This window comes from Peromyscus eremicus, chromosome 16_21, assembly GCF_949786415.1.
Source record: "Peromyscus eremicus chromosome 16_21, PerEre_H2_v1, whole genome shotgun sequence".
Classification (NCBI taxonomy): Eukaryota; Metazoa; Chordata; class Mammalia; order Rodentia; family Cricetidae; genus Peromyscus; species Peromyscus eremicus.
In genome coordinates, this window is record NC_081432.1 from 12,511,702 (window position 1) to 12,530,247 (window position 18,546).

At 38.1% G+C, this 18,546-nt stretch overlaps 1 protein-coding gene across 9 annotated transcripts in view; it reads right to left on the reverse strand.

Moving 5' to 3' along the window:
- The window catches only part of Pcdh15 (protocadherin related 15), a 623,956-nt gene that overhangs the window by 166,878 nt on the left and 438,532 nt on the right, over nucleotides 1–18,546 (reverse strand). For all 9 annotated transcript variants that reach the window (XM_059244015.1, XM_059244010.1, XM_059244012.1 and 6 more), the window contains 3 exons: nucleotides 17,589–17,894; nucleotides 14,810–15,034; nucleotides 4,839–4,955 (listed from right to left, as the gene is read on the reverse strand). In XM_059244015.1, the coding sequence (XP_059099998.1) occupies nucleotides 4,839–4,955; nucleotides 14,810–15,034; nucleotides 17,589–17,894 (648 nt within the window). The remainder of the gene's footprint in view (nucleotides 1–4,838; nucleotides 4,956–14,809; nucleotides 15,035–17,588; nucleotides 17,895–18,546) is intronic.

An 18,546-nucleotide genomic window follows, 5' to 3' on the forward strand; every position in this document is an offset into this window, starting at 1 on the left:
GGGAATTCTGCAGAAGAGGAAGCAGAAAGATGGTAAGAGCCAGAGGGGATGGATGATAGGAACAGAACAGTGTCTTCCAGACAAAACAGCATGGACACACATAGGAACTCACAGAGACTGAGGCAACATGCCCAGGGCCTGTACAGGTCCAAGCCAGCTGGGGTCCCAAGGGCTAAGAGGTGAAAGTGGACACAAGCTCACATCCATACCTAGGAAGCTATCTCCAATTGACAACCACTTACAAAAGATAAAAGGGTTTCTCCAATAGAGTCTCACTGGGTTTACAAAACACACTGGCCCATGCCCAGCAGAAGACGACCAACACAAAATGAACTCAACACTATTTTTGGAGCCTTTTTGTCTCATGGTTTTTTTGTTTTGTTTTGTTTTGGCAGTTTTCACCTTACCGATCTTTTGCTTGTATTATAATTTACAAATTTGTGTTTTACTTTGTGTGTATGTGTGTGTGTGTGTCCCTCTGTGTTGTGTTTCTCTTGTGCTTTTTCTTTATTTTATTCATTTTATTTTCTTTGCCTGTGTGTTTTTTAAAGAGAGAAAGAAATAAGGCACACAGTTGGCCAAGGGGGGAGGTAGGGAGGATTTGGGAGGAGATGAGGGAGGATAACTATGATCTAAATATATTGTGTGAACAATGTATTTTCAATAAAAAAATAACAAAGATAAGCCCCTTAGCCTTGATAGCTTGACAGTTTCTAAATGGGACCAGAGATATTTTCATCTGAATGTAGTATTGATCACAAATAATAGTCGCCATATAATTGTTTTTAGTAACTTATCATTCATGACACATTACCTATAACATATCACTATAATGCTACATAACATAATGTAAGCCCAGAGATCATAAATGAGAGGTAGTTAAAACATATTAATAAACCATTTCCAAATATTAATCATATACATGCTGCCTCGTAAAACCTTTCCTTGAATTCTCATCTTTTTGTCTTCAAATCCAACTATACCCCATATATCATTGAAATATCCCACCACATCTTTTTCATGGTGCTGTTTTTTTCCATCTAATTAAGTTTCTGAAACCAAAGGGATATGGGCTGGGCCATATCACCTCAATGTTTATAAGCCATTCATAGTGCAGTAGACCATGATTGCATTCTGGTTCAGCTTTATAGTGAAGGAAAGAATCTGCCAGCTATGTACACCCCACATGCTCTAGACTGTGGAGTCACATTGGTTTCTGCAGCCTAGCTGGCAATAAGTTGAATCAATGCAGTGTTACAAGACAGGCTGGGAAATGAGGAGTGATGAAAAATTGATCAGTAAAGATATCCAAGGAAAAGAACAGATGAGCACACTAAGCAGATGTGAAAACACAATTTTACAATATTTCTGGTTATGGGCAGCTTTCAGTGTTGCATATGGAGCAAGCAAATAGCAAGTTATGGATGAAAATGATACTCCTCTTATGAACACGTCGGCTACAAAATGCTACAGAACCAAGGATAAGCTTTCTCAGAGAATCATAATGAGCTGGTGTTCCTGGTGACATTACAGTATTTTTAACAAAACACATGGTACTCATTGTAGAAATAAAATCAATGGCCATCTTCCCCCTTCTGTGGAGATCAGCAGAGGTACCCTGGCTGGTGAGTACAGCTGTTAAAGACAACTGTACAAACACTCCACAAATAACTCCTTGGTGGCTTGTCTGAATCCAGAATTACTTAGTCTCATGTCTTCATAGAAGGGTGTGAAGTACATCACACTAGTGACTACTGTCTTATTATTCCTTCTGAAGAAATATTGTAATATTATTTACTGTTTAGGAATAGATTTTAAGTCAATTGCTGTTGGTAATTTACAATCTTTTTATGGGGATTTTATTTCATAATTCTCTAAGACTATGTATTTATTTTTTAAATAAGGAAGTTGATGAGTTACTAACACTAAGCATGTTCTCATTAACACCTTGATTAACAAGAATCTCATTAATCCTAAAACACATGAAAGGAAAGATTACACTGAGGAGTTGAGCTTCCATGCTTCACTTCTTAGAAATGGGTAAACAGCCAGCGTTACTTATGTATCCCAGTTGGTTCATGGCCGTGTGTTGACAGAGGGCACTATTTTAATACTAATTATATAATAGATTAATTTGTAGCCCTGTCTACAGACAGAATTCCATCCGATTGACCTGTAGTTTCAGAAAGAATCAAAATATATGATCGGGAATTACATTTACAGTTTTGTTTTGTGAAAGTTTGAAGTGAGAAGTCCCTAGTGATCAGAAAGAAAAGGTTAGTAGTTTTTTTTTTCTCCCAGCAATCCATCAGTCCCTCAATTACATGTGAGAATGTAATGTCAATCCTGCCATCTCAGTAGAGGGGAAGAGAAAATCCCAACCGTGTTGGAGTCCTGGAAGATTGCTCCTCCCTCCAGAGCACTTTAATTTTGTACAACGTGCATTTTATAATTTTTAATTTATATTCAGAAAGAGTGCTCTCTCTGGCTTTGAGACTGCACTCAGTTTCTGTATTTGATCCTTCAAACGGTTTGCTGTTACTACTTTAGCGTTTCAAATGTGTGGCTGGTTCTCACTTTCCTTGAATCAAATGGGATGTCTTGGAAAAGACGTGGTAAGTCTCTACACATAAAAGCAATTTCTGAATAGCAATGATACATAAAACAGGAGGGGTCAGAAGCCGTGCTAAGAATAAATATGTATCATTCTTAAATTTCAGTTCTTCAGTGACCTAACTGAGGCTTGAAGACAGCAAACCTTCCGAATATCATACATAGCCAGATTTCTGAGGTCCTTACAAATTTGCCAACACTGAAGAGTACGTAAAAAAACATTATCTATTTATCATATTATGCAAATATTTCATAGCTGGCTATAATGTACTGAACTAAAATGTGGGAATACAAATGTGGGAGTGAGTTTCCTTCAAAAAGAATTTGGTTTAGAACAGGGGTCACCAAATAAACATGTAGTAGTATATTAGACAGTAATAGCCTTAAGTACTGAAACAGATAAAGGAAGAGAAACTCTACAGGATAGGAAATTAAAATCATTGTCTATTGGTAAATGTCTGTAACATTAAGAGAGAAGAAAGCATCAGGGAAGCATATCTGAAAAACACATGATTTTATGAGACTGACATCAAAGCATAAGAACAAAATTATAATATTTTAAAATTATGCATACAGCACTTGTCGTCTGAAAAATTCCTTGGATTTGGGTGACTATTTGCACTGTCATGGATGTAGCCCAACTACAGGCATCTTAATTCAAGGGAACAAATCTGTAGAAAGAGTTAAAAAGACAAACTCCAAATACTAGCTATTGTGAAACATGCTATGTTTCAAGAGTAGAAACTGAAACAGAAATTTGCACCTAAATGTAGCCACTGAAGCCAACATGCTCAGCCAATGGGATGATCTGAATTAAGTTTTTACTTGCTGTGAAGCTATCATCATCATCATCATCACCCCACCATCATCAATTATCATCATCATCAATTATTATCATCATCATCATCATCATCAACATCATTATCAATTATCAGATATTTCAACAATCACTAAAGAACAGAGACTGCAAATTAAAAGTTTCTTCCACAGAAATGTGGACCTGGAACAATTTTTCAAAGAACTTTAAAGGTTTAAGTCAGAGACTTTTAGAAGCGCCAACTTACAAGTTACAAAAATGTTTTAATATCCCAGGGAAGTTGCTCCTGAACTAAAGATAGTTGCTTCCAAAGTCAATGTATTTTTTTTTCAGATGTTACAGTCACAATAAACTTCATATAGCTTGTCACTGTTGGAACTGACAAATTTTATGACTGCTATTGACTTTTCATTAAATAAAAATTGTTTTAGAAATACTATGGATATTAGCACTAAAAATATTTTTTAACTTGCTTACATGATTCAAGACTTTAATTTTCCCCTGACTTTTCAATTATAGCTTAATATGTTTATTTGTGTTTTCCAGAATCCATTAGTAGCATGAGTTCACTCAAAGTAAAAATACAAATCTTTAATATTCTGTTCAGAAAAAAAAAACAGTGGAAAGCATCATAGGTTTTATGCAGAGCATTTTATACTGGAGCTATTACTTTTAAGTTGTATCAAATGTAATAATTTAACAACATTAAAGAAAAATTTCCCCACTTCTGTTATAATAATGTATTAGTTGAAAGCCCCCTGCCTTGATTGGCAATTGGGATGTTTTAAAATAGGTAAATGCTCTACATAGTTAAAGAAAACTCTTCTAAATATATTGGAAAAAAAATATTGAGATTTCGTGGTGGGGCACGTCTTTAATCTCAGCACTTGGGAGGCAGAGCCAGGCAGATTTCTGTGAGTTCAAGGCCAGCCTGGTCTACAGAGTGAGATCTAGGATAGGCACCGAAACTACACAGAGAAACCCTGTCTCAAAAAACCAAAAAAAATGAGATTTCTGTTTATAAAAATGCAGTCTTATGCTATATGTGGACTTAGTGTTTTCTTATAAAATGGTCATGCATGAATAAAACAGAAAAAGCATGAATGTGGAAACTTTTCTGTTCAAAATTGAACTTAAAGACTCTGCATGATGGTGACTGTTTCCAAATGCAAACAGTTCTGCATATGTTTATCATTAATATAACATAGGCTGACAAATAGTAAAAAGTTTGAAATCTCAGTAAAAAGCATATCCTCGGCTGTCTAGCTTCATCAGTGGTCAAGGTAGCCATGTGGGTATTAAATAAGGATTCCTGAGAGGAAGGAGAGGTCCTCAAGACCTCATTGCTTTCCTAGGGACTGGGCACTTTCTCACTTAACTCAGAGCACTGGCCAGTGTCTCTACTTACAGGAGGGTCTGCATCTTCAGCATAAACAGTGGTGATTGGTGTCCCCTTGACAGCATCTGGAGCCACCATCCCCTTGTAGATACGTTTGCTAAATACTGGAGGGTAATCATTCATGTCCTGTAAAATGGAGACGAGAATTTAGTGCTGTAGTCAAGACTGGGGAAATGGTTAGGTCGATTCAGCTCTTTATGTCATGCAACCTATTTGCCATGGTCAGCTGCACCCTTCCATATCTATTTATATCCCAACTGACAACCCAGAAAAGCCAGGTCCCTATGTCAATGTCTATGATGTCAGCTGACGGCCAACCTCAGAATATCACACACTTTCAAGGCTGAAGTGATGCTTGGAATTTGCTCCACAATATCCCTAAAGGTATGATGCAAATTCTAACCTTTAAAAACATGAAGAAAATTTCTTTTATGGTGCGAATGTTTATGTGTCCATGTGTGCCAGTTCGGCATGTGTGTGTGGTGGGAGCGTGCACGTGTTCCCATGTACATTTGAAGGCTCAAGTACAACTCCAGGTGGCATTCTGTGGATGTTTGCAACTCTTGATTTGATATGTGGTCTCTCACGTGCCTGGAACTTACCAGTAGGCCAGACTGACTGGTCTATGAGTCCCAGAGATCTGTCTGTCTCTGCCTCTGCAGTTATATAAGCAATGCCCCCATGGTTTGTTTTCTTTCTTTCTTTCTTTCTTTCTTTCTTTCTTTCTTTCTTTCTTTCTTTCTTTCTTTCTTTCTTTCTTCCTTTCTTCCTTCCTCCCTTCCTCCCTTCCTTCTTTCCTTCCTTCCTTCCTTCCTTCCTTCCTTCCTTCCTTCCTTCCTTCCTTCCTATCTATCCCACCCTCTCCCCTTTCTCCCCCCATCTCTCTTCTTTCTTCTTCTTCTTTTTTAAATGTAGGTTCTGGGCCTCAAACTCAGGTCCTCACACCTGCAAGTCAAGAACTTTACCAAACAAGCTACCCAGCCACCTAGCTCCCAATGTGATTTTTTTAAAATGTTACATTCTGAACTTGGCATGCCTTTAATCCATGGGAAGCAGAGGCAGGCAGATCTCTAAGTTCTAGGCTAGCCTGGTCTACAGAGCAAGTTCCAGAGCTGCTAGGGCTACACAGATGAAACCTTGTCTCAACAACAACAACAACAACAACAACAACAACAACAACAACATAAAACTTTTCAGTCCAGGAAATGGGATAAGATGATGTGTTATTACTTGTTTTGAATATCTTGCATACTTAATATGACTGTATGACCAAGCTTTGAAATGTCCTCTGATTTGGTGTTCATTTTTATGAATATAAAATAGTAGCCGGGCGGTGGTGGCGCACGCCTTTAATCCCAGCACTCGGGAGGCAGATCCAGGCGGATCTCTGTGAGTTCGAGCCCAGCCTGGTCTCCAAAGCGAGTTCCAGGAAAGGCGCAAAGCTACACAGAGAAACCCTGTCTCAAAAAACCAAAAAAAAAAAAAAAAAAAAATAGTAAGGAGGAATCTTCCCTGAAGCACACTACAGTGATGATATTTGGAATTACATATGCTTACAGATAGAAAACAGCATTAATTTACTTAAGGGAAAATTTCAAAGCAATTTATATGCATCTGATTTCGTTTTCACTCTGTTGGTTAAGGCCTACTATCAGCTATTAAGTAGGTATTTACTAAGTTATGTCCATGATAACTAAGCACTGGATATTATACTATTAGATACTAAGTGACTCCAGATAACAATATTCCTGTAAGAAACCTCTCCTAACTTCCTTTTGACACATAAAGGTGATGGTCCAGACAGTTACTGACTTTGTCCAAACTGATCTATTTACTAGTTATAGCCAAAAACAATAAATCAAGTCTCCTGAGAGGAAGAAGGTTTTTCTTAACCATCTTATCATTTAGGGAGAACTGTGTGATATTTATTTCTGACTAAATAATGTTTACTACAGTGATTGCCTTAATGTATGATTAAGCATCAACGTCTGCACTGTTTGGGAGTGCTTCAGGTCAAACCCATTTAGGCATTGTGCACATGTTGTTAATTAGCTCTTTTTACTCTCCAAGGCACCTTTTCTCATTTGCTCTTAAATGAATATGGTAAAACTACATTAGACATTCTTTCATATGTGCTCAGAGACATCTTCTCTACCCAATGCTAATCCAAAATATACTAATTAACCAATTATAAACTTCTTTTTTTTTTTTCTGAATGGTCGGGGTGGTTATGTCTGAGAAATGAGGCAAGTTTCCTTTCATATGTACAGTATGGTAGGCTGGATAAGAATAACCCAAAGGTATGAGATATGAGATAGAAACAGTCCTCAGTCAGCAAAATTGAAAAATAAAAGGTACCATTTCCTCAGACACGTAATGCTCACAACCTTTTCTATAAAAAGAAGGCTTTCTTGGTAAGTTAGGGAGTGTAGAATCTGAACTAGCAAATGCACCTAGAAGTGCTGGCTCTCCATAAGGGGTGGTGTAGAGACACATCTTGGGATCCAGGTAGGGAAAATGAAGGAAACATTGCATACACACTGTCATTTGCATACACACTGCTCATTTGCATACACACTGTTCACTGCTTTTTCAAGAGTAGTGGTTAATTTAGTGAGTGTATCTTATAACTAAAGTTGGGAATCCAATTTGTACCCCTAAACTGTAACTTCTAGAGGTTTTAAAAGGAAAATCTAACATCACACTTTTAACCACATGGCTTTCCAAAGATTGAAAAACTCAATGTGCCCCTGTGTATTTTCTTCTGTAGCTATCCATGCCCCTCTGGCCCAAGGAAATGCAAAGTTTTGTAAACATTCCCTCTTTGGGATAGGCTGTAAGGGTGTATTCTTCTAGTTGCATTTATTCAGTTCTTGGGTGGTATTGAGAGAAAAGACCTTTTATTCTTTTCTGCTGGGAAGGTATTTACTAGATTCACCTTTATGAGTTCACCATGGGTGTTTGGATATCTGTTCTCATAAACCGATTACACACACACCTAAGGCTATAATAACAGAAGGCCATTACAAGATTGCTTATCATCCTCATTATTTTTGCTTGCCATTGACAGCGTGAAGAATAAATCAATATAGTTATAATGTAGCAGTATTTCTTTTGATGGCCTACTCTACATGTTTTCGTCTTGTAATCTCTATTGTGGCTGAGATATGTGGCAGATTGCCCATCATTCTCCCACAATGCGCTGTTTCAGATGAGGCAGTTTATTGAAATGCAATGCCAACATGCATAATCAATAGTTCATTATTTTTATGCTTCAGGGACATCAAAGAAAAACCGCACATAACTAACTCTGCTTTTGTGTGTTCTATTATGCTGTAAATTTAAAAGCTCAACTTCCCCACTAGAGGGCAGTGTTGGAAAGAGGAAAGATTTCTTCCTCTGCCCTATAGTTAATTTTATCATTAAAACCCATTACAGTTTGCTTCCTGTGGTTATATTTGTTGATCTAAACAAAAATTAGTTTTTGTGTTTCAATAGAGCATTCTAAATATTACCATGGCTTTCAACTAAAACAACATCAGGGATCTCTCACTATGTTTGTTTTTTTTTTTTTTTGTTTTTTGTTTTTTGTTTTTGTTTTTTTAAACCAGTAAAGCTTGTAATTTAAATCCATGCATCCTGCAAATAAAACTTGACCTCAAGATATTGTTATCTAGCTGGAAGGAAACATGAGTATCATGCATTCATTTTCAAAATTAAGGTCTTAAATAATCATGCAAACCGTTTTTGTTTTCTTTTTTTTCAGACCAAAGAGTAGATTTGGAGAATAATTTGAACATCATTCCAGGATGCTATTAGCTAGCTGGCCAGTTTGTAAATGAATAACAAGTTGAAAAAGAAAACTAAGCATAAAGAGAATACACCAATGTGATGATTTCAGAAATATGAATCCATTATGGTCTAAATCTCCTTCAGCTCTGATGCCCCCCAAGAAGACACAGTGGTGGGTAACAGCGGATGGAGCAGACTTCATGCTTCCGCCATTGTGTTTGGCACTGGCACTGTCCTGTGCCACTGTCTGGCCACCATGCCCTCCTCAGTCAAGTACAGTTGGTTCTACTATCTGTGCCAATTAAGTCTGTTCCTGGCTACCCGACTCCATGTCTGAGCTGCCACACTGTTGTTCCCTGTAGGGTCAAGATCTCTCTTCTGTTTTCTTTTTCCTGCTGAGTTCTTGTGTTACATTTTCTGGCACTTCTCATCCCTGCACTCCTGAGTGGGCAGTCAACATAGGCATGCCTTGAGACAAACAGCATATTTTCCTCTTTTTGCACTGGGACTTTCTTAAATAGAAATCAATTTCTGTAATATTTTCATAGTATTAGAAAACTAAAACCTTCACTTGAGGGTTCCTTCTTAGTTGTTGACTGTGATGGCTAATCTTGGATGTCAACATGACTACATCTGGAATTAACTGAAACCCAAAGATGGAGGGTAGACCTGTGAGGGATTTTGGCTTAACTTGAAGTAGGTAGACACACTTCTAGTCTTGATCTTTGAGGTGGGAAGACACAGGCCTTTAATCTGGGCCACACCATTTGCTTGTTTCCTCCTCCCTCACTTGCAAGTGCATTCCATCACTGGCATAGAGCCTGGGGTTTTTTGGAGCAGGGGAGGGGGATTCCAGCATATATTGAAGACCAGCTGAGACAGCCAGTCTTGTGGACTGAACAAGCCAGTAACCAGCACTCCTCCTCCATGCCCTCTGCACCAGCTGCTGCCTCCAAGTTCCTGTCCTGACTTCCTTTGATAGTAGACTGCGATGTGGAAGTGTAAGCTGAATAAATCCTGGAAGTGTAAGCTGAATAAATCCTCTCTTACTCAGCTTGTTTTTAGTCATGACGCTTCATCACAGCAATAGTAACCCTAGTTAAGATACCTAGATTTGTTAGAGAGAGGGAGGGAGGGAGAGAGAGAGAGAGAGAGAGAGAGAGAGAGAGAGAGAGAGAGAGAGAGAGAGAGAATTTCTGAATTTGTAACTTCTTGATGCAGCAAAATATCTGAGAAAATTAATTTAAAAAAATGAATGATTTATTTTGAGTTACAGTTCCATGTTTGAAGAGCATTGTAGACCAAAGTTTCATACTTTCTGGTGGCCAGAAAGCAAAGAGAAAGAGCACCTTTAATATCAAAGACCCTCCCCAGCCCTGTCCTCCATGTCTATCAATAGGTTAATCCCTTTATGAGGTTAGAGCTCTGGAGAGCCAATCAGTGGGATCATCATCCCCAATGCTGCTGCACTGCCCACTGAAGAACTTTTGAGGGACATTGAAGCTCCAACCATGATATTACAGGCTTACACTCATTTTTATGATTTAAATATAAAGAACTGAAGTTTGGAGACCTTAAATTGCTCACTAAAGGCACAACTGAAATCTGGTGAGTCAGATGCTAAACCATTATCCTGATAGCTGGAGGCAACAACAAAGGGTACCACAAAACTCACCAGAACATTTTAGGGAAGAAGACCTGAATAGAATTTTCATTAAAAACAAAACAAAACAAAACAAAGAAAACCCTCAGATAACATTCAAAGTATCTCTTTCTGAAACTAGTTTTAAACAATCCTCCAAGTATTCAATATAACTCATTTGTCTTGAGAACTTACAGATTTTGCATTGCATAGTTTTAAAGATTTTTATGAAAATTTTTGTTATGGATAAGACAGAAAAGGGGTAGAAGTTATATCTACATTAAATACAACAACCCATTCAATATTCAACCATCCAAATAGTTGTTTTCTCTAAAACCTAGGACAGTTTCCTCAAATATCATTCTTGGGAACATTAGTTCCAGAAGAAGCTTCACAAACAGGACCAAATATTCTTTATCAGTATAAAAAAATATCATTTTATTTTTTTGAGATTCACAGTCTATAGTAGCATTATACGAAGTCCTGCTGTATAGAAGTTGCATTTGCTTTTATGTAATCTAGTGTTTCCCAAAGTTATTTGTCTATGGTGTGTGTGTGTGTGTGTGTGTGTGTGTGTGTGTGTGTGTGTGTGTGTATGTATGTATGTGCACATGCGCACGTGTGCACGAGTGTACTATCTCCAAGAATTAGTACACTACAACAGATTCCCGAGAGACAAGTCTGAGATACCGAAGATGTAAATTACCATTGCTTGGAAAACCGAATAACTTTAATCCAAACTTTCTAAGGATATACTAAGATACCTAACATGACAAGCACCATACAGTGCTTAGCAGGTAGCTCCTCAGGGCAGGGACAGCAGCTGAGGACAGGATGTAGCTGGGACAACAGAACCTATGGTAACTGGTGACAGGGCTTAGTAAGAATGAGATCTTAGCAGCTTCCTTCGCTCCCCCTGGAAGGGGGCTACAGCTTGTAAACTGTGACAAGAGTTTTTTTCAATTAGGGGTGTAAGAGCTAATCAGTGAAGGTTAAAGGGCTGTATTATATACATGAATAAGACACTTAGGACTTCCAGAAACCATCATGCTTTACTGATGTAGTTCTAAGACACCCATGTAATTGTTACAGTTCTGGGGACAAATTCAATCTCTGTGTAGGTTTTTATTGGCTTCCTCTAGTCTAGAGTGTGGTGATATTTTATTTGTGCTGAAATGTGATTTTATTTGTATGTTAATAAACAAAGTTGCCTGGAGATCAGAGGTCCAATAGTCAGCCATAAACAGAAGTCAGGTGGTGGTAGCACAGGCCCTTAATCTGATCACATGGCAGGCAGAGTCTCTGTGTGGTCAAGGACACAGCCAAGCATGGTAACACACGCCTTTATTTCCAATACCAACCATAGAGACCTGGAGGTCTGTATAGACAGGCAGTGACGAGGAAGTGATGTGGTTGGGCTTAGGGTCAATGAGAAGGCAGAACAGCAAGGCAATAAAGGTGCAGGTTAGACAGGAAGAGGCTCTCTCGGGAAGCTATGGCTTGGTGGTAAGATAAGGCTAGTTAGTGGCTATTCGCTATTTCTCTGATCTCTTAGGCTATTACCTCTGTATTTGGCTCTGTGTTTCTTATTTAATAAGACTGTTTTAGAAATTAGTCTACACTAGAGGAAACAGGTTACATTTTAGCCCTCACATTCTAAACTGGTAGGATATGAAGAGATCCCAAACATTTCTCTGTATCAGCCGTAATCATGTCTCCCCAGGTGTTCAGCTTCTGAAATTTGGTGGCCAATGCATTAGAAGGAACACATTAATAAGATGCTGACCAGCAAAAGAGAAGAGCAGAGATATTTGAAGGCTACTGTACAAAGCCATTATTTCTATTTAGTCAAGATAAATAACCCTATGGAAGAGCTCAGTGTCTCTTTTAATTTTAAAATTTTATTTTATACATGTGTTTTGCCTGCATGTGTGTCTCTGCACTACTTGAATGTCTGATGCCTGCAGATGCAAGAACCATAAGATCTCCTGAAACTGGAGTTACAGGTGTGGTATGAGCTGCCCTGTGGATTGGGAATTAAACCCAGGTCCTCTGGAAGAGCAAAAAAAAAATGTTCTTAATCACAGAATAATCTTTCCAGCTCCATGTATCCAGTAAATTGGAAGAATAGCAATCATTATTCCAACAGCTAGTTTCCTACAGTTATCTTTTTTTGTTCAAATGCCTCCATTTAGACAGGAAGATGACAGCTGTCCCTAGTCTTGGAATGTGTAGAGTTTTCAATTCTTGTGCCCAGGCTACTTCCTTAAGCCTTGGGTACCATGTCCCAATCAAAACCAGGACCCTACTCGGTGTTGTGGCTTTGTCAGCATTGCTGGGGTCCTGTATATTGGTTCTTTCTAGAGGAGCTAACATCTAGTTTATACTCTGTTGCATAGCAACATTTTGTTCTGGAGGAGAGTCCTTTGAAAGAATGAGGTCCTTCTAGGACCCACTGTTTGCCACAACCTGATCCTCTGTGTGCAACGTTTTATTCTTGAGCCTCTGTCTAGCCCTTCCTGTCCCACACAGGCACTCTGGGACAGGCAAGCACAGCTAGAGTGAACTCAATCACTTCTCTTCACAGAATCCCCCCATCCACTTGCTCCTCTGGAGCCATTCTGGTAGAATTATAACCAATGAAGGAACCCTGCCACTCATCTGATGTCACTCATCCCTTGAAGGTGTCATTTGCCTATGAACAAGCTCAGCCTTTCTGATTGGTACCCTTTCTAGTTCTGCAATTATATCATATCTTAGATTTCAAGAACTGGTTTGTATTATAACTTAGTTTGGGAGGCAAGGCATCATATTGGATCTTATCATTTACATTGTTTAGACCTTTTTTTGATATTAGGTATTTCCCATAGTATGTGATGTATTATGTTTTTATACAATAACAGTTTGTTTATCAGTGCCCTCTAAATCTACAACAAAATATAGATTGTTTATATGATTTTTGTTTTAGACCATTGGAACTTGACACTGGAAAAGTCTTTTACAGGAATTTGTGGTAAACTTATATTTTGTTCATTATGCAGACATACGTTCTTCCAAGTATTTGTTTATTTACCCAGTTGCCAAGGTTTAAAATATTAGATGAGCTCAACACTAAATACTTTACCATTTCATCTTTTTCTTCTTTTTTACAAAAGAAACCATGGCTCTGTTCATACTTTTCAAAAAGAGGGTCTTTAAGATGCTTTCCCTGTGGTGAGTGTTCGGGGAACAAATGTCTCTTCCTCAAATACTGTGCAATTATGTTATCAGCAGAACAGCTTGCCACACTGCTAGAAGAAGACAAACAGTTGAAACTTTGCAAGCTTGGGGAAACTGCATTTGTGGAGAAACGTGACCTGTACTCTAGTTGTTGGCTTCAATAGTGTCTGAGAGAGTTTTAAAGTTTCAATTTGCACATCTCACCTAGAGTTACCCAAAAGATAAAGCAACTACCTGCATTAGAAATATTGTCTGAAATTTTAGTATACTTATATAAGTTAGAAGAGAATTAAGAACTGATATTGAACATGTATGTAATTAAACATTAAAGAAGTTTTGTTTCAAATGTATGATAAATAAGAAATGACGTGGGTCAGGCAGATTTATCCACTGGGATACTTGACTTCTTTGAATAAAATGAAGGACTGAGGCACAGAATTAGTCCAACATCCTTTAAATGCTGAGGAAGGAATGAACCACAGTGAATGGATCCCTCAAAGATGCTGTTGTCAGGCCTCGTGAAACCTTGTGTTACAATAAAGAGCAGCATGGGACAAGGAAGAATTACCGAGGAGGCTGGAGTCTAGATAGGGAACAGGGTGATTAATTAAAAGCCTATTTTGATTCTGTGTTTTGTTTAAGTGAAATGGTTGGCCCAGTTTCGTTCTACCAACTTTTTCCAAGAATATAATCAAAGCAGACTGTGTTCCAATTGATCTGATATAGTTAGTCCCAATTGGACTTCTTCTGACCCCCTACACTCCTATTTGCTAGGACCATAGTTGTGTTGACCACTATACCTGGCAGTCATGACAAATTCACAGCCACCAGAGAGGTAAGCCAAGTCCCCGGTGTCAGAGAAATGGAAGATTAATGCAGAATTGAACAATAAACCCACCTGTCTCTTCAGCCCTTTTTATCTTAGAGTCTTGAAATGACAAAATGAACTAGTTCATTCTGAGAACTCTTACTCATCTATACTCTCTCTCTCTCTCCTTTCTCTCCCCCTCTCTTTCTCTTCTTCCTGAATATCCACTTTGCTGTGGACTGTGGGCCATACTGTATCAAAATGAAGATCTGGTTTGACCAGTCACAGCATGTAGAAGACTCACAGCCAGTCTTCAAAGATTTATTTAATACCTCTTTAAAATCCTTGTTGTAGGGTTATTTTGCAAGTCTTCCTAAGTACTTCATATTAATAAATCTTTATCATTGGTTTATACCATTGAGTTCCTATGACTTTTTTTCCCCCCCCAAAATACACTGTGAGTTGAAGAAACAGATGTGGCATATAGAGACAGGAGGGCAGTCATTCCAGGTTCCTTACCTTCACAATTACTGTGACTGTTGCTATACCAGGTGGCATTGTCCCATAAATATCAAAAGCTTCCACTAAGAAGGTGATGCTTGCTTCCTGGTCGGGAAAGGCCTCATAATCCAAACTCCTCAAAAGGGACAGTTCTCCAGTAAATGGATGCAGTGCAAAAAGGTGCTTCACTTCAGGGCTTCTGATCCGATACGACACATTTGCTCCAAGATCAACATCCTTGGCCTATGACAAGTTGGAGAGAAGAATGGTTACATCAGAATGTTTCCCACAAGAGTGAGTGAGGGCTGGCTGACGGAAACGCATCACTGCCTGGAACAGCGTGGGTTTCATGATAAGAAGAAGACACGTAACTCATTTTTCAGGAAATGGAAAATGGAGAGAAGGAGAAAGGAAGAGCATAAAGCTAATGAACATAAAATACTTTTTGAATTAAAAATACTTGTGGAGTGATTTACATAAACAGGTTCTAAAGTCTTCTAAGTAAATATGGAAACAGTTCCTTCTCTGAGGGATGTCTTGGAAGGATGGGGTAATGTATTCATCCACAAAGGCCACTCTCTTGCACTTTCCTGCCTCTGCTAGTGTCTGCTTGGCACTCCTTATGCAGAAGGTGAAGTAAAGAGAATCAAATGAACTGATGTATAAATCTTGCTCTCTACATCATACCCTGAAAGAGAGGCACAAATACCCAAATAGACAGGGAAAGACAGTGTTTTATCCAAAGGTGTTCTGAATTGGAGCCCCGCTGAAAAGATGGTTTTCTGTGGAGGTAAAAGGGCCATTCCACTCAGTGGACAGAGTGGGAAGAGCACCTTGGCAGAGGTCACAGATTGGCAAGAGTAGAACTGCAGAACCTTGGGTCTGTTGAGTGAGTACCTCTGTCAGTCGTGTTCTCCTCTTATCTGTTGATGATATCACGGTAGAGGGAACCAGTCAAAGCACAGATTTCATGCCATTCTCCTGTTGAAAATTCTCCTGTTTCCACTCTCTCTCTGACCAACACTATTAGTCACCTTTCTGGCATTGTCACAAAATTCCTTTACTGAGAAACTTATAAAGTGGGGTTTCAGCTCCTGATCACATAGCCCTGTGTGGACATATGGGAGGCCAGGACATCAGGTGGTAAACAAGGACCAGAGAAGCCTTGTCTGTGTCCTAAAACCCAAGAAGTGGAGAGAAACAGGAAGGGGCAGGAGACTCAATATCTTCTTCAAGGGCATGCTACCTGTATCCCAACCTCTAATAATTCCGCAGGCTGAGGATCAAGCCTTGAGAAATATGGGCCTCGAGGGATGTTCAACATTCAAATGACAGCAATCTAATCCTCTGAACGCAGTGACAGAACACAATGCCTTCTGGCTCCTTAGAACCTTGAACATCAATTAGCCTCTCCCTTGACATTTTGAGTGTTTTATTTTCACACGGCCTTGAATAATCCTTTCTGTTTCTCTCTTTATCTGGTAACTGACTTGCTTCTGAGCCCACGGTTGCAAAGTAGCTTTTTCTATTGAAAAGAACCACCCAAGGTTGAACAGAAGATATAGCTCAGATTCCTAGGAACTTGCTTCTGACTACCAATGTTGAGAATTGTCTAAAGGTGACTAAGAATTCCATAGAGGCTGTGAATCCATCTCGATCACTTCTGCATCACCAAAAATGTATATACACTCATACATGTATATGTATGTAACAGCAATTAATGAGAAAAGAGGACATGAATTTGAAAAAGAGCAAGGAAGAGTCTTGGGGATGATAAGAAGGAGGAAAAGGAAAGGGAAATGATAATTATAATATCAAAAAATAAAAAAATTATTAAAAATATAGCAGAAGACATTTGGGTGCTTATGATGCATGAATGTTGAAGAGGTAGATGGATAAACAAATGGAGAGATGATTCTCTCCTGTTAGCACATATCATTATTTGATTATTAATGTCTGTAATCTAAGTATTTGTTCAGGTATATCAAGAAAGTCTTCATAGAGAAATTCAAGCTGTGCTTTAAAGATGAAATATAAGCAGTTTTTTTTCTTTTGTCATATGTTTCACAGACCCCCTGTATAAGAGTTAAATGGGCTAGTACAAAAAAAAAGAGATTTATGGGTTAACCTGAGCTATTGTCTTAAAATGTCATGAGATTCTAAGATTACAGTTGAGCAAACAGATTTGCACATGGAAATTCATTTAAGAAGATGATAATGTTGTAAAAGTGAGTGAAAAAATTACTACAGAATAAACAGTATTTTATATGTACGTATAAAGTATATGGGGAAGTTATATTAGTTCACATGTGTATATGTATACATGATATATATGCATATATCTGAACACATGCATGCATATATATGTGTGTGTGGTTTGTGTACATTCATGTTTGTATACTAATGTCTGCTTGATATTTGTGTGACCCCTTTGGTAGATGTGAAAAACACTTATAAAATTTAATATTAATTTTTTGAAGAAAATCAGATTTTTCTTCATGTAGTCAATGTGACAAAACCATCTAGCATTATTTTTATACATGCCGAAACACATAAAATGTATTATATTTCTTATGTTTGCGAACTTTCTCCTTTTAATTTTGTAGGTTCTCCCAGAGGATGTGTTTTCACATAAAACACAATATGAAATGTTTGAGGCATAATAAGCTTTATCCATGGCTTATCTGAATCTAAGTTATTCTGAACTCACCCTACATTTGTAGTTAAACTTCAATGTCTTATCCTCACAGCTAATCTTATAATACAGATTCCCTGGAATGAATGCTTATCCACACACCTCTATTTGAAGGAAGGTGGTCCCGGCTGGCAGATTCTCCTCAACAACAACTGTGTACGTTGAATTGGTAAAAACAGGACTGTTATCGTCAATGTCCAACACCTTGATGTACAGTGTCAGAGTTGAATGCCGGGGGTGCACGGCTCCATCCGTTGCCACGACAACCAGTTCATAGTGGTCCCTGACTTCCCTATTCAGCTTCACGGCTGTGTAAATGCTCCCATTGGACGTGATGCGGAAGAGGTTGTTGAAGTTCCCCAGACTGTAGTGCACTTGGCCGTTTATCCCAGCATCTGGGTCTGTTGCCTAAATGGAAGAAACAGAGGGCTCAACATTACAGCTTCTGGCACACTGCTGATAAACTGTGCCATATTTTCTAACCAAACATTCTTTTTCCTCTAAAGGGAAAATTCAGAAAAATAATAAAGGTACAATTTGCAGTCAAAATCATGAAAAGAAATAAGCCATGATTTAATTATATACTCAGTGGAAATGAACATAAGCTGATATCATTAGAAACAGCAATATATTATGTCAGAGAAAATGAATATTATAAAAATGGAAAGTTTCATGTAGTTTTATTGCTACAGTAGATTTTGAATGTCAAAAATAGCGCTTGGGTTGAATTAATTTAAGATAATTTACTAACAGTTTATCATTTGATGGTTGTTTTTGTTTAAGAAATTCATATAGTCATTTTCATATTTACATATGTTTGGGCATGATGTATATTTACTTCATTTAATCCTTGTGATGATTTTAATGAGTAAATATCATTGGCCCCATTTTGCAAATGAGACCATATGGCTTAGAGAAATTAATGTCTCATGTAAAGTTACACAAGAATTAAATACCTTGGGGGTCCTAGAATTCTGCACAATATCTCATATGCAAAACTCTTTAATAAATGCTAATGAAGCTAATGAATGCTCTGTGAATATACAGAAGTGAGGTTTGA